Source organism: Orussus abietinus, unplaced genomic scaffold (assembly GCF_000612105.2).
Source record: "Orussus abietinus isolate OABI.00-Male unplaced genomic scaffold, Oabi_2.0 scaffold214, whole genome shotgun sequence".
NCBI classification, from domain to species: domain Eukaryota; kingdom Metazoa; phylum Arthropoda; class Insecta; order Hymenoptera; family Orussidae; genus Orussus; species Orussus abietinus.
This window is the reverse complement of record NW_019394397.1, coordinates 104,185-127,551: the sequence shown is the minus strand read 5'-3', so window position 1 is coordinate 127,551 and position 23,367 is coordinate 104,185. Positions and strand designations below refer to the sequence as shown.

At 42.1% G+C, this 23,367-nt stretch overlaps 1 protein-coding gene across 1 annotated transcript in view; it reads right to left on the bottom strand.

Moving 5' to 3' along the window:
• LOC111673928 (ubiquitin carboxyl-terminal hydrolase 48-like) overlaps window positions 1–23,367 on the bottom strand; it is a gene marked incomplete at its 5' end in the record, with an annotated part of 123,594 nt that overhangs the window by 3,402 nt on the left and 96,825 nt on the right. The window contains one exon of the mRNA XM_023432151.1: window positions 14,732–14,816. Coding sequence (XP_023287919.1) covers window positions 14,732–14,816 — 85 coding nt within the window. The remainder of the gene's footprint in view (window positions 1–14,731; window positions 14,817–23,367) is intronic.

Here is a 23,367-nt window from a genome sequence, read left to right as displayed (position 1 = left end):
CTCCATGGGGAAAATTGAACCGAAGAATAATGTTACAGGAGCTGAACAAATTCAGCGTTTCTGATATATTTCAAGGAAATTCGATTAACTGCGGAACCAACTGAAAGTTTGCTGGTGGGGGCCTTGTGAACCTCCCATTGGTCGATTTTAAGGTGATATTATAGTGTCGAAAATTATGACTTGATACTTTGAGACATTCTGTTCTTTCGATACACTTTAGGGGAAAAATTGAACCGAAAAATAATGTTACAGGAACTCAAAAAACTCTGCGTTTTTTATATATTTCAAGGAAATCCGAATAACTGCGAGAGATAACTGCGGATCCAACTGAAAGTTTGCTGGTGAGAGCTTTGTGAACCTCCCATTGGTCGATCTTAAGATGATATGAAAGTGTCGAAAATTACGACTTGGTACTTTGAGACATTCTGTTCTTTCGATACACTTTACGGGGAAAATTGAGGGGAAAAGTAATGACTGAAAAAGTAATGAATTCTGTTCTTGAAATTGAAGCGAAAAATAATGATACAGGAACCCAAAAAACTCAGCGTTTCTGAGATATCTCAAGGAAATTCGACTAATTGCGAGCGATAACTGCGGATCCAACGGAAAGTTTGCTGATGGGAGTAACCTTGTGAGGACTTTGTGAACCTCGATTCGTCGATTTTAAGGTGATATGCACCCGAACAGTCTACATCGCCTGCGAATTGTTTTGCCACCTGGCGGCGCTGTCGGAACTAATGGGACCAAACCATTGTTTCTGCAATCACATAGATAAGTTTATAATAACCCTGCAACGGGTAAAACCTTCCTATAATGTGGCTACAGTTCCCAGACAAACCTTCCATTTTCCTGTGCGCATTTGTAACCTCTTTATGCAGTTAATATCACCATTCCAAATGGTGATCCCTCCTGCACCTTTCAGGTGCAACGCCATGGATACAGTACCTATTCGCAAGGTTACATTTTCCATTCCATGTGGTAAATTTCCCCATTTGTGTGGTTTTACTTCCCACAAAATTTTAATCATATCCCTACAGTAATCGTAACCAAATTATTTTTTTCCGTGTGTAAATAGTATTTTATATTAGACAACGACTGTAAAGCACGTGGGTCGCAAAGAAATAGCGTTCCATTCTTCTGCACAGCACATTTTCCACTGTACTCTACATAACGTATTTTGATGTTTAACTTTATATTTACAAAATCCTGAGAATAAACCAGTAAATAAATAGATTATGCCACGCCGGTCTCAGGAATTTTCAGCGATTAGAGCATGACTCAAATACCAGAAAATTCAAGATGTTTGTCATTAAAAACACGACTCCCTTAAAATTTACTTCGGGATACCGTAGCAGCATGCATGTGTAACATTAATGTATATTTATTAATGTTGCAACTAAAGTTGCCAACTATTGATAGGTAAGATGACTGTCGTGTAGTACATTTCTTATAAAAAAGTAGGAATTTTTAAACGTAAAATTTTTAACATTAATTTTTAAGTTAAAGTNTTCTAAACATACGGCCAGCAACAATTCAAAAGTTCCACTATGCCGCACTGTCCCCTATTTACTTATAATTACACAATTTTAATTTTACCCTAGAGTGGCTCCCTTAATTATAATCGATGAACATTGGCTAGAATCCGGAAAAACTGGAAATTTTCCTACGTGGGTTTAGAATATGAAAATTTCCAGAAAACCTGTCCTCGTCTCGCAAAGTATTCCTTTGTAATGTTCCGCTTGTTGTTTCTCTTTTAGATGTGGACTGCGTTTATTGGTCGCATTTTTCTTTCTGCAGGCGTCTAGAGCTATAATTTTTTTCCCCAGTCGACGTTCCTCTTTCCGTTTAATTCGCTTTCCGAGAAAATCGGGAAAGTGGTCTCTCTTTTGTCTTTTCTCGCTTGACTCACCTCCTCCAGTCGACTCCTTCGCAGAGAATCGAATAATGGCCATCTCGGTCGGGTGAGTTTTCCGAAATGTTTTTCCTGCTCGAAGGAAATGACGTAGTTTCATCCCTCGGAACACCCCCTTGTCTTTCTGATTCCGCCGGTCTTCTCACCCCTGTCGAAATGCTCCCTGGATATGGCGAGCCATTTCACCCTTTCAGGGGGATAAATAAGTCGACCGTGAGACGTGCGAGTCCCTCGAACACCGCAAAATACCTCCCTTAAATAAATTCGGATAATTCGTCTACGTAAATATGCCCATAACCTAAAATTTGAGAACACCGTAAAATAACCCCCTTAAGTATATTCGGATAATTCGTCTACGTAAATATACCCGTAAACCAAAATTTGAGAACACCGTAAAATACCTCCCTTAAATAAATTCTGATAATTAATCTACGTAAATATTCTCATAAACAGAAATCTAAGAACACCGCAAAATACCTCCCTTAAGTAAATTCGGATAATTCGTCTACGTAAATATTCCCATAAACCGAAATTTAAGAACACCGTAAAATAACCCCCTTAAGTAAATTCGGATAATTCGTCTACGTAAATATTCCCATAAACCGAAATTTGAGAACACCGTAAAATACCTCCCTTAAGTAAATTCGGATAATTCGTCTACGTAAATATACCCGTAAACCAAAATTTGAGAACACCGTAAAATACCTCCCTTAAATAAATTCTGATAATTCGTCTACGTAAATATTCCCATAAACCGAAATTTGAGAACACCGTAAAATACCTCCCTTAAGTAAATTCGGATAATTCGTCTACGTAAATATACCCGTAAACCAAAATTTGAGAACACCGTAAAATACCTCCCTTAAATAAATTCTGATAATTCGTCTACGTAAATATTCCCATAAACCGAAATTTGAGAACACCGTAGAATAACCCCGTTAAATAAATTCGGATAGTTCGTCTACGTAAATATTCGCATAAACAGAAATTTGAGAACACCGTAAAATATATCCCTTAAATAAATTCGGATAAATCGTCTACATAAAGTACAACAAATACGCTAAAACGATGGTAATATGAGGTCACGGAGTGAAAATTTAGTTGACATGGAAACCACAGATGGCGCAGGGGGTCCCTCTGCAGTCAATCAGGGCCTCACAAATCATGAATCCAGGGGATTTCATGGAGTTTTACCTCGATTTCCTTATAGTTATTGTATGGAAACGACATATGAAGTATGCCATTTAGTACAATACCTAATATAATACGACCCAGCTAACAATACAAATACGAACGTCGGCAAGATACAGATATTCTGAAAAATCTTCTTTATCGACGTCGATCAAGTTCCTCGACGTGTTTCATTTCACCTTAAGTTTGCCACTCTCAACGTTTCGGTAGAAAATGTGGAAAAGGAAGAAAAAAGCTTCGAAATTGAAATAGAATAAATAGATAAGACGTGGATTAGAAGGTTGTTCCGTAGAAAGGTGTCAAGGAGAAAAAAATGGAGGAGGATTGCCCCCTCCTCAGGCATTTCGTGAAGGCGTTAGCTGGTCATGGCAAAAAATCGTTGATGCTTAACATAAGCCAGAAGCGGCTACTTAGCTAATGGCAAGAAAGAACGCTCGAAGTCTCTTCGCGACGCCTTTACGTCTCCCTTTATTTCCTGGTAGTTGGATGTGAATCAAATATGGCGGCGAAAATAATTACGTACAGTAGCTTAATCAACCCCTTGTTGTACTTTGACGAGATCGTTTCGTGACAAAACATTCGGACTAAACGCGAACATCAGGAGTCAGACTAAGGATAATATTAAAATATAATAGTTTTATAAGTTCATTTGTACGTGAAATTATTTTAAGTTAGCTGGATGAAATTCACCAAGTATACGGAAAATCATGCACAGCACAGCACCTAGGAATTATCCTGACACTTTCAAAATTTCAAATTTTGATATATTTTCAATGACCCTTTCATATCACCTTAAGGTGAAGTTAAACCCCCTCAAATTAGTCGACTCGAATAAGACACTTTTTTTCAAAGGTATTGGATAGAAATGTCTGATACTTTGACACATGACTCGACAGCACCTAGGAATTATCCTGACACATTCAAAATTTGGATTTTTTTATATATTTTCAATGACCCTTTCATATCACCTCAAGGTGAAGTTAAACCCCCTCAAATTAGTCGACTCGAATAAGACATTTTTTTTTTAAGGGTATTGAATAGAACTGTCCGATACTTCGACACATGACTCGACAGCACCTAGGAATTATACTGACACTTTCAAAACTTGGATTCTTTATATATTTTCAATGACCATTTCATATCACCTAAAGGTGAACTGAAATCCCCCTCAATCAGTCGACGGTTTTCTACGATGTTGAATGACCCTTTCATATCACCTTAAGGTGTAATGAAACCCCCCTCAAATCAGTCGATTCGAATAAGACACTTTTTTTCAAAGGTATTAGATAGAACCGTCCGAAATTTTGACAAATGACTCGTGAGCACCTTGGAAATATCCTGACACTTTCAAAATTTGGATGTTTGATATATTTTCAATGACCCTTTCATATCACCTTAAAGTGAAATGAAACCCCCCTTAGTCGACTCGAATAAGAAACTTTTTTTTAAGGGTATTGGATCGAACCGTCCGAAACTTTGACACATGATTCGTGAGCACCTAGGAATCATGCTGACATTTCCAAAACTTGGATTTTTGAAAACAATTTCCTAACTTACCCCAGACCAGAACCAAAATGGCGTCGAGCTCTCATATTTCGATCGATATACAAGTATTGAAGGCTCTAATATGAGAAACGAAAGTGTCAGGACAATTGTACGACAATTTGGAACATTCTGGTAATTGAGTATTTCGCATTTGAACGGAATAAAGGGAAAAAAGTGTCTCAAAAAAGGCAAGAGTGCTCAACTACGCCTCTAATCGATCTATGAGACCTCTACCGGGTAGTCCGCGTAGTCTCTCGGGTGCGACAACTTCGCTAAGGCTGGAGAGCCAGCGCTCGCTCTGTCGACCGGCAACCTTCGTCCAGGACGCATCGCGAAGGACTTCCCGATCCAAGGATCCAAAGATAGAGCAATATTCGAGTCGACGTTTATTACCGCCCATAGTGGACCAGCCCTTCAACCTCCTCCGACGGCCTTCCAACCTTTTCGCCTGCATCGAGCGCATCGAATACCCTGAATGGAAGCCATCGAACCTATAGTTCTATATTTTATTCTTTGCGATTTGAGGTTTAAGATTTATTATTTAACCCACAGATCTAAATTTTATTCTTTGCGATTTAAGGTTTAAGATTTATTATTTAACCTATAGATCTATATTTTATTCTTTGCGATTTAAGGTTTAAGATTTATTATTTAACCTATAGATCTATATTTTATTTTTTGCGATTTAAGGTTGAAGATTTATTATTTAACCTATAGATCTATTTTATTCTTTGCGATTTAAGGTCTAACATTTATGCCAGCATTTTGTATTACGATAGACATATTTTTTGTTGCAATCGTACCGCGCGTTGTTAGTTTCATTTTCCGAGCCATCATTGTGCCTCGACTGGTTAAAAAGCATTTAAATTAAGAACGTTACCATTTGTTACGGCATTAAAATAAAACGTTACAACATGATTGGAATATTTTGGGTCAATACGCTGGTCCAATCCAGAGGACTTAATCTGCGAGGAAAATATCTCTCTCCGAAAGAGGGATTTCGAAAGCAAGGATATTCGGCAGTGGAAGTGCTCGAGGGCTTGTCGAAACGACATAATGGTCAGCCTCTGTTAAGATTACCAACCCGAGGCCCAGGCCTCGGTTCACCTAACTTATACTTATTATTGCATTACTGCGTATTCTAGTGTAATTCAAGAAGAGTGCCTTGGAAGAGGGGAAAGGCCCTTGAAAGAAGGTCCAACTGCCAAGTATGGCAATTCCAAGTTACAAATGTAGCGATCATGCAAGCTCTACCAATCCGTTGTTAAGGTGAAGCGAAACCCTCCTTAAATCAGTCGATTCGAATAAGACACTTTTTTTTTAAGGTGAAGTGAAACATGTCGAGGAACGGCCCTTGAAAGAAGGTCCAACTGCCAAGTATGGCAATTCCAAGTTACAAATATAGCGATCATACAAGCCCTACCAATCCGCTGTTAAGGTGAAGCGAAACCCTCCTTAAATCAGCTACTTGAAGAATGCAACGTTCCTGCAACGATTGAAAAAAAAATAAAATTTCTTGAGTTCACAACATTTCATTTGCAATTCTAAGGTACATGAAACAAAAAAAACCAATGGTGGTTCTTGGTTCAACCCCCCTTCGCTAAAAAACGTACCCCTATACAGAAACGATACACTCCACCGACCATCAAACGTACCACACAAACCATGCAGTCTTAATCACCAAATTTTTAATATACTCCCCGGAAAATGATAACAAAATTCGAATAAGACACTTTTTTTTAAGGTGAAGTGAAACATGTCGAGGAACGGCCCCTGAAAGAAGGTCCAACTGCCAAGTATGGCAATTCCAAATTACAAATATAGCGGTATGTGGTAAATTCCCCCATTTACACTGTTTTACGTCCCACAGTATTGTGGCGGTCATAGCATATATATATATCAGAAGTTCTTACATCTACACGGGTCTTGGATAGCCCAGCAGTTTACGCTCATCGCTCGTACCGCGTAGTCTCTGGGGTTCGAATCCCGCTCAGCATAGATTTTTCGGTGTTTAAAGCAGGGTCTGCCTGGTAGCCTTACTGACGAGTCCACACAGGCAGACCTGGGGCAAAACTCGACAATGGGTACCCACCTACACGCCTACAAACCCAAAAAGGTTTCGGTGGGGCGCTGGAACTCTTCATTGTCTCCCAATGTCTCAGTTCAAGGGAGGTTCAACCGATCCTCGTATCGTTCGTGCTACGTGTAACACATTCACTGTTTATAATTAAGAGCAAAGACATTGTGAAATGAATTTTTGAGAATGTCGAACAATAACATCCATGAGGTTCTGTAACNATATGATGTTCCTACTTCTACACGGGCCTTCGATAGCCCAGCGGTTACGCTCATCGTTCGTACGGTGTAGTCTCTGGGGTTCCAATCCCGCTCAGGAGAGATTTTTCGGTGTTTAAAGCAGGTTCTGCCTGGTAGCCTTTCTGACGAGTCCACACAGGCAGACCCGGGACGAAAGACAACAACAAATGGGTGCACACACCATATATCCACACATACACCCACTTAACCCAAAGTATTTTAACCACATCACTATAGTAATCGTAACCAAATTATTTTTTTCCGTGCGGTAGGATACCCCGCAGCACACGAGCAAACCACTCGTGGATGTACACCCCCGCGTAGTTTCAGATGCAGCAAGTGCAAGTGCAAGTGCGGACACGGGGAGGCAGAAAAGCACGTAGGAGCCGTGTGGTGGTGCGTCTAGGTAAAGGTGGTCCGCAAGAGTGGCACCGTATAGTCGGGGCTTGCAAGAGCGGTTTTTGCGCCAAGGTAGCTCTCTCGCACGCTAAATTACGCATTTCTCGTGTGCACCCGCAAAAACGATATTCCCTCCCTCTCTCCCTCTTTCTCCTTCCTTCCCGCTCGCTCTCTGGCCACCCGACCGGGTGCTCCTCGGGTTCCTCGAGCCCAGGAAAAAAGGAACACAGGAGCGATCGTCGCGCGGTATTCGGTGACGGCCGCTGGGAGGACTACTCGGCCAGGGAGCGGGCCTATAAGAGCTCGTTTTGGCACTCGGGGTGCCATTTTAGGGAGAAACGCCGCTGGGAGAGGGAGACGGGGTCTGATGTCCCCGATGGGTGTGGACCTTGGTGTCGCGGCCCTCGACGAAGGTTTCTTCCGAAGGATTCTGCGTTGGAGGATCGCGAGTCAGGGGCGTAGTCCGCGGTCTTTCGGCACCGGATGGCGCCACCGGCCGGTTTCCCGCAAGCGGCGTGCGCCAAGGCAGCTCCGTGGAATTATCGCTCTTTAAGCCGCGTCTTTAACTCCGGTGACTTGCCCCGTGCTAAATTTCTTGCCGGGACGTGCACTCCACAATGTCGACTGTATAAAATTAAAAGACGAGCGACTCCACCTCTCCGCCGCGCCATGTGTGTTCCATAATTCATCCGTCCTTTATCATCGGAAAAGCTGTTTTTATGGCCTCCCGATGGGAATCACGGGGAATGCGCTCGGAAACGGTTATATTTATACGAAACCAAGGAGGACTGTGCGCGAATACGGGTTTTCCTAGGGTGACCTAGAGTCGGGGTGTTCCTACGCGGAAAAAAATAATTTGGTTACAATTACTATAGGGACGTGGGCAAAATACTCTGGAAGTAAAACCACACATATGGTGAAATTTGCGACGTAGAATGGGAAATGTAACTGTTGAACCATCTGATTGGAGTAAGGCGGCTTGAAGAACATTTGAGCTACATTTGGCCATGGACAATGCGAGGCACTCTTTTTCGAAAGAGTGTCCTGTACGTGGTCAGAAAATAGCTAACGAAAGGACTCGGAATTTATGATCCCGATCAAAGTGGCCACTTCAGGGTCTGCCATGCCGACGCACTTCGAAAGGGTATCATATTGCGAACAGACATCGCGGACTTTCTGAAGGATTCGAGGAAGTCTGTGCCGTCCTGGAGAAACGAACCTTTGGGAAATGCTATCTTAAAGTCAGCCAATCAAGGCTCAGCATTCCAATTGCATCCCTTCCTAGGTTTCGACAGAGGAAAGGGAAGAAAGTGCACCGAGAATGCAACTTTTCATACTTTTTAAGATTTAGACTCAACTCAGACTTTGAACAATTCGGACGTTTGTCTCCGCCCTGGGACACCTGATTGTACCGCGAATTCACATCGAAAAATTGTATTCTCTATCCGTTATTTTATTAGTACAATAAATTGTTATTGTCGTTCTTATTTAAACTTGTGCGTGGTGCAAATTCAACGAACTCTTAATTTACGCGCCAGGAACTTATCTCAGCGCTCATTTTCAAACAGCGCAAACAGTAACCTTGCGAATAGGTACTGTATCCTTGGCGCTGCGCCTAAAAGGTGCTGGAGGGATCACCATTTGACATGTTAATATTAACTACATGAAGAGGTTACAATACGCACACGAAAATGGAAGGTTTATTTGGAAGCTATCACCACATATTATAGAAAGGTTGTTCTAAACTTGCCTTTGTCATCGCAGAAACAATGGTTTGGCCCCATTAGTTTCGACAGCGCCGCTAGGTGGCAAAACTTCTCGCAAGCGATGCAGACTGCTCGATTGCATATAAGACCCACAATTATCCCTTACGTTTAGGATACAATGATTCTACCCCTTCCCGAAGAAAAGAGAAAATGAAAGTGATCCTCGGAAACTACAGGTTTGAGCATCAAATTATATTTTACTACTTAAGATAGAAATGTATGAGAACCCTGACAGAATGGTGATATTAACTACATGAAGAGGTTACAATACGCACACGAAAATACAAGATTTATTTGAGAGCTCTGACGACATATAGGAAGGTTATTCTAAACTTGCCTATGTGATCGCAGAAACAACGGTTTGACCCCATTAGTTTCGACAGCGCCGCCAGGTGGCAATATTTCTCGCAGGCGACGTAGACTGCTCGGATGCATCTAAGACCCGTTACTATCCCTTACATTTCCGATACAATGACTTTCCCTCTTATGGAAGAAGAGGGAAAATGAAAGTGATCGTCCAGAAACTACAGGTTTGAACATCAAACTTACTCCTTAAGGTAGAATTGTATGAGAACATCGACCCAAACATAAGTATAGCGTTCGTAATCATGGTAATTGGACTTTTTATATCGATGGTAACATTTAAATGGATATTCACAACTATATTGGAATAATTCGTTCCTTGTAGTTACATTGACTAAATGGTAACGTAACCCTTCCTATGTTCTTTTTACTATGTGATGCTGGTTAATGTAACGTTATTCCAAGGTTGTCCCGTATGTTGCCTTGCAATAGGGTTACGATTACCACAATTGTGGTTATCCTCCCCATTCTTTTTATGCCGTGTAGAGCAGGTTAGGGTGAAATATAATGCGGCGTTGCGCGTGACGTGGCCTGTTGGCGAAGGCTCGTCGAAAATTGCCGTGTACATACACAAGGTAGTTTTGGCTTGTCCTAATGAACTCAGCTCGCCGAGCCATTAATAACCCCGAAACTTGGAGGAGAGAGACCGATGGGAGCGGTGTCGAAAACTAGTGGGCAAAAGAGGGATAAGAGAGCCTCGGAGGGAATAACGCCTCCGAAAACTTTTCTTAAGCAGAAGGATATCCACTCTTGTTCACCCCGAGGGAGTGGATATATCTCTGCGAGTCCCGTCTCAACTTCCGCTCTCGGATTCCCGAGTCCACCTTCCCACTCCCCTTTTCGAACTTCAACCGGATATCGCCTTCTGAAATCGATAAAGAGATCGCTTCCGAAGGGAACGACTCCCTGGAATGGTCCTTTCGATTTCTTTCTCTTCAAGGATGAGTTATATGTTGCGGGGAAATCCAGAAGTCCACCACGGTCGCGTACACGGAAAAAAATTATTTGGGTTACAATTACTATAGGGATATGGTTAAAATATTGTGGGAAGCAAAACCATATAAATGGTGGAATTTACCACATGGAATTCAAAATGTAACCTTGCGAATAGGTACTGTATCCATGGCGCTGCACCTGAAAGGTGCAGGAGGGTTCACCAGTTGGAATGGTAATATTAACTACATAGAGAGGTTACAAACGCGCACAGGAAAATGGAAGGTTTGTCTGGGAACTGTAGCCACATATTATAGGAAGGTTTTACCCATTGCAAGGTTATTATAAACTTGTCTATGTGATTGCAGAAACAATGGTTTGCTCCCATTAGTTCCGACCTTTTTGGGTTTGTAGGCGTGTAGGTGTGTACCCATTGTCGTGTTTTGTCCCAGGTCTGCCTGTGTGGACTCGTCAGTAAGGCTACCAGGCTGACCCTGCCTTAAACACCGAAAAATCTCTCCTGAGCGGGATTCGAACCCCAGAGACTACGCAGTACGAGCGATGAGCGTAACCGCTGGGCTACCCAAGACCCGTGTAGAAGTAGGAACTTCTGATATATATATGTTATGACCGTCACAATACTGTGGGACGTAAAACAGTGTAAATGGGGAAATTTACCACATGGAATGGGAAATGTAACCTTGCGAATAGGTACTGTGTCCATGTCGTTGCACCTGAATGGTGCAGGAGGGATCACCATTTGTAATGGTAATATTAACTACATGAAGAGGTTACAAACGCGCACAGGAAAATGAAAGGTTTGTATGGGAACTGTAGCCACATATTATAGGAAGGTTTTACCCGTTGCAAGGTTATTATAAACTTGTCTATGTGATTGCAGAAACAATGGTTTGCTCCCATTACTTCCGACCTTTTTGGGTTTGTAGGCGTGTTGGTGTGTACCCATTGTCGTGTTTTGTCCCAGGTCTGCCTGTGTGGACTCGTCAGTGGGGCTACCAGGCTGACCCTGCCTTAAACACCGAAAAATCTCTCCTGAGCGGGATTCGAACCCCAGAGACTACGCGGTACGAGCGATGAGCGTAAGCGCTGGGCTATCCAAGACCCGTGTAGAAGTAGGAACTTCTGATATATATATGCTATGACCATCACAATACTGTGGGACGTAAAACAGTGTAAATGAGGAAATTTACCACATGGAATGGGAAATGTAACCTTGCGAATAGGTACTGTATCCATGGCGCTGCACCTGAAAGGTGCAGGAGGGATCACCAGTTGGAATGGTAATATTAACTGCATGAAGAGGTTACAAATGCGCACAGGAAAATGGAAGGTTTACCTGGGAGCTGTAACCACATATTATAGGAAGGTTTTACCCGTTGCAAGGTTATTATAAACTTGTCTATGTGATTGCAGAAACAATGGTTTGGCCCCTTTAGTTCCGACAGTGCCGCAAGGTGGCAAAACTTCTCGAAGGAGATGCAGACTGCTCATTTGCATATAAGATCCGTCGCTATTCCTTACGTTTAAGTTACAAGGACTCTACTCCTTCCCAACGAAGAGGGAAAAGGGTAGTGATCGTCGAGAGATCACATTTTTCAGCATCAACTGATATTTTACTACTTCAGGTAGAAATGTATGAGAATCCTGACTGAAACATAAGTACAGCGTTCGTAATCATAATAATTGAATTATTATAATGTTCTTTTTACTATGTTACGCTGGTTAATGCACCTTCTCCCAAGGTTGTCCCGTATGTTGCCTTGCAATAGTTTTGTTTTACCGCACTTATGGTTTTCCTAACCATTGTTTTTTATCCGTGGGAGGAAAAGGATAAATATGTTTGCAAGTAGTATGATGTCAAATCTTTCGATCCTACAATTTCGAAAATTGCTTGCAAGGAGCTCAAGTTCAACGCCGATGTTGCTGCTAAAGTTTGCCTTCTCCCGCAAATCCAAGATGGCGTCTAGAGCTACAGGTGTTTCCGATCTTAAGGTGATATGAAAGGGTCATTCTATATATACAGCGTCAAAATATTTATAAAACTTATATTTATATTTACCACATCTTACCGTCTGACTCTATAATATTCCATTTCTACGGTATTCTGAATTGTTCGAGCTAGGTCCTGAAACTCTTCATTTTCGATTCTAAGCCCCCAAGAAGCGTAAAACATCGAAAACGTGCCCGGACCACGTCATGTTGGTTCCAGTCCATGATAAGTAAATAAATTTTTTATGAAAAATGAAATTTCGTGAGTTTCAGGACCTACTTTAGGGCCTCCATATTCCCATGGTAAAATTGGAAACGAATCGGTGCCCTTCATTCGGGGAATATTTTTCCCAACGATTTGATTTCTCAGATATGTATAGGCTGACTCTTTCATATCACCTTAATAATTTGCGAAGCGCTTATCAAACGGACGTCGATTTCTGTTATATGGTTGCAGTGGAATTTAAACTTACCTCCGCTTCTAACTTTGTCGACGAATTGGAACCTTAAGGTGAAGTGAAACACGTCGAGGAACTTAATCGACGTCGATAAATATTTTTTTACATGCCTACGTTGCCGACGTTCGTTTTTATATTTACAGCTGGGTCGAATTATATTGGGTATTGTACCAAATGGCATACTCCACCTGCCGTTTTCGTACAATAGATATCAAGAAATCGATGTAAAACTCCAGAAATCCTCTGGATTCATGCTTTCTGGGGCCCTAATTGACTGCAGAGAGACACCCTGCGCCATCTGTGATTTCCAGGTCAACTAAATTTTCACTCCGAGACCTCGTTTCTCCATCGTTTTAGCATAGCAGCGCATAAGACAGTTTTTTAGCCTTTATCCGTTTATATGCGATTTTATCAATTATCAAAGTGTTCTAAATTGTTGTACAATTGTCCTGACACTTCTGTTTCTCATATTAGAGCCTTCAATAATTGGATATCGATCGAAATGTGAGTCGAATCTGAGTTCTAACAAAAAAGAGATTACATATAACATACGAACGCGAGGCAATTTTAAGGTGAAGTGAAACACGTCGAGGAACTTGACCGACGTCGATAAAGAATTTTTTAAATGCCTCCGTTGCCGACGTTCGTTTTTATATTGACAGATGTGTCGAATTATATTGGATATTGTACTAAATGGCATACTACACCTGTTGTTTTCGTACAATAAATATCAAGAAATCGAAGTAAAACTCCAGAAATTCTTTGGATTCATGCTTTCTGGGGCCCTAATAGACTGCAGAGGGACCCCCTGCGCCATCTGTGATTTCCAGGTCAACTAAATTTTCACTCCGAGACGTCGTATTCCCATCGATTTAGCATAGAAGCGCATACAACACTTTTTTTGCCTTTATCCCGTTCAAATGCGAGTTTATCGATTACCAGTGTTCTAAATTGTCGTAACATTGTCCTGACCCTTTCGTTTCTCATATCGGAGGCTTCGATAATTCTACATTGATCGAAATATGAGAGCTCGACGGCATTTCGGTTCTGGTCCGGGCTGTTAAAAAATATTTCCAAAAATCCAAATTTTGAATGTGTCAAGACAATTCTTAGACGATCAGGAGTAATGTGTCAAAGTTTCGGGCAGTTTGGTCTAATACCCTTAAAAAAAAGTGTGGTATTCGAATCGACTGATTTGAAGGGGGTTTCACTTCACCTTGATCGTGCACATCCGCGCGTTTCTTTTGATGCCCAAAGTCTCGAGACGGAACACCCTAGAGTGGATGTCTCTTTCTCTCCGATCGAATCCAAAGTGGTACCGGGTGAAAGCCGCTAATATGACGTATCAATATCGGGACAATATCCCCAAAGTGGCTCGATTCACCGTCATTTGTTACGTTTTGTTCCCCGGCTAAGTAATTTAAGGAGTCGGCCTCTTGCGCCTCCTCTTCGACCCTTCGCCGCTCGAAGAGGGCGCCACTTTCGCGACGCGAGGGGGCGCTGCTTCCACCTCCCGGCCCTCTCGGCAAATCGCGGCATATTTGTCAGATTTTTGTTCGGGAACAAAACCCGATGGCACCCCTGCCCAATCCCGGATGCTTCCCGGGATCTCTTAAGTGGATTGCTTTCAGCCCGGCAGGAAAAGGGCGGCCGAGATAACTTATATGCAGCGTTAATTCCGAGCCCGTCGCTTTCTGGAAACTCCAGTGCTCGAAGCTCCCCTATGCAGATCACCTCGAAGTTTATTGCACTAGGCCTGCCATTTTTTAATAAACGCAGTATTCCCTAGCCTCCACTTAGGCGATCGTTCAAGTCAAAGGAAGTATCGTTGGACTCACCTTTGAAACCTTTTTCCGGAGACGCGGAATCGTTGTTCAACGAATCCGACTCCATGTCCGCTTCGCTCTCCAAAGGTGTGTCGATCTACAATTAAAATAAACGTTCCAAAAATTAGTTAAAGTTCGCATCATTCAATTATTTAGGAAGTGCAGGGATCGTCATTGCAATCATTGCCGTATAGTGCAGATTAGCCACAATCCAGGCACCGTGGGATGTGGAATATCCGTCAATTAATCGTATATAAATGTTTATTGAACGTATGTAAGGTGTAAATAGATATCTATGAACTCTATTGTAGATCCACTCAAACGCTAGATGTCCGGACAGGGTATGTAATATTTATATCGTAGATATCTACAATAGATGGTCCATAGATATTCATACGTATTTGGACAAAAAATTACATTTATAACACTTTATGGAAGCGCTCTTTAATCTTGTCGGGAGGATATTCCTCCCCTTCTCGAATAAAAACACGGAAAGAAATAATTAGATGTAACGTTGTATTTCCCAGGCACCGCGGAAAATCCCTAAATTAATCGTATATAAATGTTTATTGAACATATGTAAAGTATAAATAGATATCTATGAACTCTATTGTAGATCCACTGAAAGGCTAGATATCCGGACAGGGTACGTAATATATATATAGTAAATATCTATAATAGATGGTATATACATAATCATACGTATTTGTAAAGAAAAGTTAATTTCAGAACGATGATTTCATAATGATATATGTACTGAATTTTTATTATGCGTACCATAGATAATGTAAGTTTTCTATACTCATATCCTAATTTGAATGTCCACTATAAGTATATTATACTTCATACGGTGGCTGGTAATATATCATATTTTACACAGTGGTAAAAAATCATGATGTATGGTCCCCAGCCAACGAGGAAGTAAATAAAAAAATCAGAGTATGGACGAAATTAACAGTTTTATCAAGTTGGAATTTAGAGGAGAAAATAATGATGGGAAAATAATGTTCCATGCGACTTGAAGAATTAGCTCGAAATCAAGGAGATGATGGGACACCGCGGATGGCTTAGAGATTCTATCCAATACCCTTTAAAAAAAGTGTCTTATTCTAATCAACTAATTTCAGGGGGGTTTCCCTTCGCCATAATTTCTCCAAAGGAGAAAGCAAGGAAAAAATAATGTTCCATGCGACTTGAAGAATTAGCTCGGAGTGTATAGAGATTCTATCCAATACCCTTTAAAAAAAGTGTCTCATTCGAATCGACTGATTTCCGAGGGATTTCACTTCACCTTAATTTCTCCGGAGGAGAAAGCAAGGGGAAAATAATGTTCCACGCGACTTGAAGAATTAGCTCGAAATCAAGGGGATGACGGGACACGGCGGATTGCATAGAGGGTGGTCGCGCGGACTCGGATAACCGAAATAATTCGGAGGGGTGTTGTAACGGCTGCGGAGTCTCGGTGTTTGTTTTTCTTGTGGAATCGGCAGAAGCAGCCTTAGCGACGTGCGTTACACGGGACATGTGTGAACAGCTGTCGACGGCCGGGAAGACCGTCTTCCCACGCGTCTTCCGAGATATCCCACATATCCCACGTATCCCACGTGTGATCCATATAACCCAGGAACCTCCCCACGTGGTTCCCGAGCGATCGCCCCAGGTCCCTAACGAGGTGCCCAGGAAACCAGTCGGATGGCTTTCGACACTTATCGCTCCTATCCCTTTTGATTCTCATTAACCAGTTAGCTGTGGCGCCCCCTTTTGCGAGCAAGCACCTATATGTGTCGCCGAAATCTAGGGATGACGAGTATACTCGTCAATCACAGAGTAAGTGTCGCTGTTAAGATACTGGATCAAAAAGATGGGTTTATTTTATAAAATTAAGGTGAAGTGAAACACGTTGAGGAACTTGATCGACGTCGATAAAGAAGATTTTTCTAAATACCTACGTTGCCGATGTTCGTTCTTATATTGACAGCTGTGTCGAATTATGTTGGGTAATGCATTAAGTGGTATACTCCACCTGTCGTTTTCGTACAATAATTATAAAGAAATCGAAGTAAAACACCAGAAATCCTCTGGATTCGTGCTTTCTGGGGCCCTAATTGACTGCAAAGGGACACCCTGCGCCATCTGTGATTTTCAGGTCAATTCAATTTTCACTCCGAGACCTCGTATTCCCATCGTTTTAGCATAGAAGCGCATACAACACTTTTTTTGTCTTTATCCCGTTCAAATGCGAGTTTATCGATTACCAGAGTGTTCTAAATTGTCGTAAAACTGTCCTGACCCTTTCGATTCTCATATCAGAGCCTTCTATAATTGTATATTGATCGAAATATGAGAGCTCGACGCCATTTTGGTTCTGATCATGACTGAGTTAAAAAATTGTTTTGAAAAATCCAAATTTTGAATGTGTCAGGACAATTCTTAGATGATCAGGAGTGATGTGTCAAAGTTTCGGACAGTTTGGTCTAATACCCTTAAAAAAAAGTGTTGTATTCAAATCGACTGATTTGAAGGATGTTTCACTTCACCTTAATTCCTGGTAGTTGGATGTGAATCAAATATGGCGGCGAAAATAATTACGTACAGTAGCTTAATCAACCCTTTGTTGTGCTTCGACGAGATCGTTTCGTGACAAAACATTCGGACTAAACGCGAACATCAGGAGTCAGACTAGTGATAATATTAAAATATAATAGTTTCATAAGTTTATTTGTACGTGAAATTATTTCAAGTTAGCTGGATGAAATTCACCAAGTATGCGGAAAATCGTCTCGAGTTGGTGGCTCGTCCGAGCGAAAAAGGCCTCGAGTGCAAAGTGTAAATACGTTTCCAATAAATATAAACGTATCGTAACGACTAATGACTACGGCAGTCAACGTGTCAATAAAAAGAAAGCGTATTACAGGTGTACTCATTTTCTCTGAGAATCTGGACTCGATGGTTGTACATGAACAAAAGCCAGAATCGGCACTTAGCTTATGGCAAGAAAGAACGCTCGACGTCTCTTCGCGATGCCTTTAAGTCTCCCTTTAATTTCTGTAGTTGGATGTGAATCAAATATGGCGGCGAAAATAATTACGTACAGTAGCTTAATCAACCCCTTGTTGTGCTTCGACGAGATCGTTTCGTAACAAAACTTTCGGACTAAACGTGAACATCAGGAGTCAGACTAGTGATAATAATCAAATATAACAGTTTTATAAGTTTATTTGTACGTGAAATTATTTTAAGTTAGCTGGATGAAATTCACCAAGTATGCGGAAAATCGTCTCGAGTTGCTGGCTCCTCCGAGCGAAAAAGGCCTCGAGTGCAAAGTGTAAATACGTTTCCAATAAATATAAATGTATCGTAATGACTAATGACTACGGCAGTAAACGTATCAATTAAAAAAACGTATTATAGGTGTACTCATTTTCTCTGAGAATTTGGACTAGATGGCTTTACAAGAAGGAATCTAGAAGTTGCGCACAAAATGTGCGGCTTCCAACAGGGCCAGAATCGGGAGGGCAATATTGGGGCCGTCGTTTCCTTCTTCCTTTTTCAATACGTCATGTGTACACAGTTTTGACACTGAAGGGGTCAACGACACTTCCTGGGACCTGCTGATCTCGGGCCCAAAGTAACTCGCTCTTCTTAATGAACCCTGAATTGAGGCAAAAAAGGGTCTCTGCCGTACAAAAAGCATCTCTGTAGTTGCTGAGAGATTCGAAAAAAAGAAAAGGGGTAACGCAGCATCCGAGTAAAGGGTCATTGTGGAGGAAAAAAACCCTTTCAAAAAATGGCCCAAGTCGAGGGAAAGGGAGAATATTTGGTCTACCGGGTGACAGACGTCCGAAACTCGAGGTGTTGTCCTTAACGATCGTTGAATGTTATTTCTTGGGTCTTGCTGAAGAACTTTATGTGATTTTTTTCTTCTTTAGAGGATGAAACGATGATATTCTAATTATCTCTAAATCTTCGTCCCACGTTTAATGTTTAAAGTGAAAACAAGTCGACGAACTTTATCGACGTCGGTAAAAAAGATTTTTTAAAATACCCTCGTTGCCGGCGTTGGTTTTTATATTGACAGCTGTGACGAATTATATTGAGTACTATAACTAAATGGCATACTTCACCTGTCGTTTTGGAACAATTATTATAAAGAAATCGAAGTAAAATTCAAGAAATCCTCTGGATTCATGCTTTCTGGGGGCCTAATTGACTGCAGAGGGACCCCCTGCGCCATCTGTGATTTCCAGGTCAATTAAAGTTTCACTCCGAGATCTCGTATTCCCATCGTTTTGGCATAGAAGCGCATAAAACACTTTTTTTGCCTTTATCCCGTTCAAATGCGCGTTGATCGATTACCAGAGTGTTCTAAATTGTCGTACAATTGTCCCGACCATCATGAAATTTAAATTTTATAACAATTTATTTGATAAGAAAATTGGGCATCTCGAAGATTGACCCCGGATGAGAGGAAGGTAGATAAATCAGAGTAACGACTCAACATAAACATGAACGTTGGTAACGTAGCTATTTCGAAAAAATTTGTTTCGCGATGTCGTTCAAGTTCCTATACGCGTTTCACTTCACCTTAAGGTGATGTTCACGAGGGACTTACAGTCTCGATGTTCATATTACAGAGTTCGAGCCGATTCGATACACCCTGTTCGGAGAAAAGTTTCATGAACATTGGTTCTTCAGATGCCACTTTCACATCCCCTTAACAAAGCAATGTACAAGGACTCGTGCAAAAAAAAAAAAACGATGAAAGAATCAATCAGTTTCCAAGAAATTCGATCGGGACATTCTACCGAGCTGGCTTTGCCACGAAATGTGGCGACTGAAAAAATGAAAGAAAATCGGGCATCTCGAAGATTGACCCCGGATGAGAGGAAGGTAGATAAGTCAGAGAGTAATGACTCATATCAAAATGAACGTTGGTAATGTAGCTATTTAGAAAAATTTGTTTACCGATGACGATCGAGTTCCTGAACGCGTTTCACTTCACCTTAAGGTGATGTTCATGAGGGTCAGGACCTTCCTTAGAGTCTCGACGTCTACATTACACAGTTCGAAACGATTCGGTACACCCAGTTCGAGGAGAAGTTTGATGAACGATTGGCTCCTCAGATGCCACTTTCACAGCCCCTTAACAAACCAATGTACAAGGACTCGCGCAAAAAAAGCGATGAAAGAATTAATAAATGTTTCCAGGAAATTCGATCGGGGCCTTCCTCCAAGCTGGCTTTGCCACGAAGCATGGTGAATAAAAAAAATGAAAGAAAATCGGGCATCTCGAAGATTGACCCCGGATGAGAGGAAGGTAGATAAGTCAGAGAGTAATGACTCATATCAAAATGAACGTTGGTAATGTAGCTATTTAGAAAAATTTGTTTACCGATGACGATCGAGTTCCTGAACGCGTTTCACTTCACCTTAAGGTGATGTTCATGAGGGTCAGGACCTTCCTTAGGTCTCGACGTCCACATTACAAAGTTCGAAACGATTCGGGAAAAAGTTTCATGAACGATTGGCTCCACGGATGCCACTTTCACAGCCCCTTAACAAAGCAATGTACAAGGACTCGCACAAAAAAAAAGAAGCGATGAAAGAATCAATCATCAATGTTTCACTTCATCTTAAGGTGATGTTCATGAGGGTCAGGACCTTCCTTAGGTCTCGACGTCCACATTACAAAGTTCGAAACGATTCGGGGAAAAGTTTCATGAACGATTGGCTCCACGGATGCCACTTCCACAGCCCCTTAACAAAACAATGTACAAGGACTCGTGCAAAAAAGCGATGAAAGAATCAAGGACTGAAAAAATGAAAGAAAATCGGGCATGTCGAAGATCGACCCCGGATGAGAGGAAGGTAGATAAATCAGAGAGTAACGACTCAGTTAGGAGATGATCGAGCTACCTGAGCTGGAATCGCTGCGGACGATTCTCGGTTTTTACTTGGAGCCATCAGGTGGCTGGAGACCTTACACCGAAGTAACGCGAAAGAAGCATCGCGAGGGGAGTAGGTGCAATTACAGCGGGACGAAACCCTTTTTCCCATAGGCCTAAATATAGCAAGTGTCACCCAATGGTCACACGTGTTCTGCCGTCGGGCACATCTGGTTGGCCGAGCAACTGCGAGTCTTTCCTCCATACAGCCGCACTCGACGTCTTGCCTGGCGTCATTTATTTTACAGAGACAAGTCCCGGAGCCTTTAAACGCGGAACCGCGCGTCTTTTGCCCGAGGACGTCTAAATAGTCGGCTCTGACTAATTAGACAGCCACGACGCCTTGGGGGGTTCCGATTTTCATTTATTGCCAGGGATTTTTATTTATACGCGTTAGCGTCGTATGGTTATGGAATTGCGTATGCGGCACTATCGATTAAGACACTATTTTTTAAGGGTATTGGATCGAACCGTCTAAAATGTTTACACATCACTCTTCAGCATCTTGGAATTACCCTTACATTTTCAAAATTTGGATTTTTAAACAGAATTTCTTAACTTAGCCCAGATTAGAACCAACATGGCGTCGAGCTCTCATATGTCGATCGATATCGAATTATAGAAGGCCCTAATATGAGAAACGAAAGTGTCAGGACACTTATACGACAGTTTAGAACACTTTGGTAATCGAGAAACTCGTATTCGACCGTGATAAAGGCAAAAAAAGTGTCTTATGCTCTTTGACGCTAAAACGATGGGAATACGAGGTCCAGGAGTGATGATTTAGTTGACATGGAAATCACAGATGACGCAGGGGGTCCCTCTGCAGTCAATTAGGGCCCCAGAAAGCATGAATCCAGAGGATTTCTGCAGTCTTACTTCGATTTCTTTATAATTATTGTATGTAAACGATAAGTGGAGTATGGCATTTAGTACAATACCCAATACAATTCGACACAGCTGTCAATATAAAAACCAACGTTGGCAATGGAGGTATTTAGAAAAATCTTCTTTACCGACGTCAATCAAGTTCACCTGTTTCACTTCACCTTAAACGCGGAACCGCGTGTCTTTTTCCCGAGGACGTCTAAACAGTCGGCTCTGACTAATTAGACAGCCACGACGCCTTGCGGGGTTCCAATTTTCATTTATTGCCAGGGATTTTCATTTATACATGTTAGAACAGTATAGTTACGGAATTGCGTATGCAGGAAAGTAATTAAGGTGAAGAGGAACGCTCATCAAATCAACAGATTCGAATGAGACTTTTTTTTAAGGGTATTAGATCGAACCGTCTGAAATGTTGACACATCACTCGTGAGTATTTAAGAATTATCCTGACATTTTGGATTTTTAAACATTTTTTAACGTAGCCCAGATCAGAACCAAAATGGCGTCGACCTCTCATATGTCGATCGATATACAATTATTGAAGGCTTCAATATGAGAAATGAAAGTGTCAGGACACTTGTACGACAGTTTAGAACACTTTGGTAATCGAGAAACTCGCCTTTGAACGGGATAAAGGCAAAAAACGTGTTCTATGCGCTTTCATACCAAAACGATGGGAATACTAGGTCTAGGAGTGAACATTTAGTTGTCATGGAAATCACAAATAGAGCAGGGGGTCCCTTTGCAGTCAATTAGGGCCTCAGAAACCATGAATCCAGGGGATTTCTGGAGTTTTACATCAATTTCTTGATATTTATTCTACGAAAACGACAGGTGGAGTATGCCATTTAGTACAATACCCAATACAATTCGACCCAGCTGTCAATATAGAAACGAACGTCGGCAACGTAGGTATTTAGAAAAATCTTTTCTACCGACGTCGGTCAAGTTCCCCGACTTTCTACCCTTCACCTTAGTCAAAAATACGATTGAGCAACTGGTAAAAAAGACTTGTAAACTCTAGGGCCTACTTTCAGCAGATTTTGAACACCTCCAAGTCCGATCGAGAGGCCGGCCAGTCTTTAAGTTCCGCGAAAGCGGCAAGGCAAAGCGAGTCGAGGCTTTCAAGAGCATCTCTAAAGGAGAGGAGTACTCGTCTTCGGTACTCGTGGATACTCGGAGGCGAAGTGTAAAAGGGGTCTAAACCCGAAGGGAGCGCGGCGGATAGCGCTGCGGCGCGGCCCGTTTTGAAATGCTGGGCAATATAGTGAGTTCGTTATGAGCCGGGCCCCGACGTGGTATGGCTCATAATTGTAGAGTCGAGGTTCGAACCGTGTACCTTCGGGCACTACGTTCTCCCGACCTGAGACCAATTGTCCAAAGAAAATTCCCTCGCGCCGACGGAAATCCCCGAATTCCAGGGGACGCTAGGCGGTCGCGACGGTCGCGACGCCCGCGGCGCTTCGGCCAACCATGAGGGGACCAAAATGGCCGCCGCCCGGCCGATCAGCTGATCGACCCGGCCCCGGGCCGCGCGGGAAAAGCGTTCCTCTCTCGGACAAAACATCTCAAGGCGAGCTTGAAAATTATTAGTTCGAGAATGTCTTAATCCCCGGCAGTGGAGCCGTGCCGCGTCTTCGCCTTAACATAAATTTTTTCGCCGGTTTCGCGTATATACAGTGCCGCATGCCACGCACGTAACGCGGCGTAGACGCGCCACCTTCGGCTCGTTCCCAAGCTGTCCGCCAGTTATCTCCTGGGGTGCATCTTTCGCGGCTTATTTTGCTCCTCCGGGTGACCTCTCCGACTGCG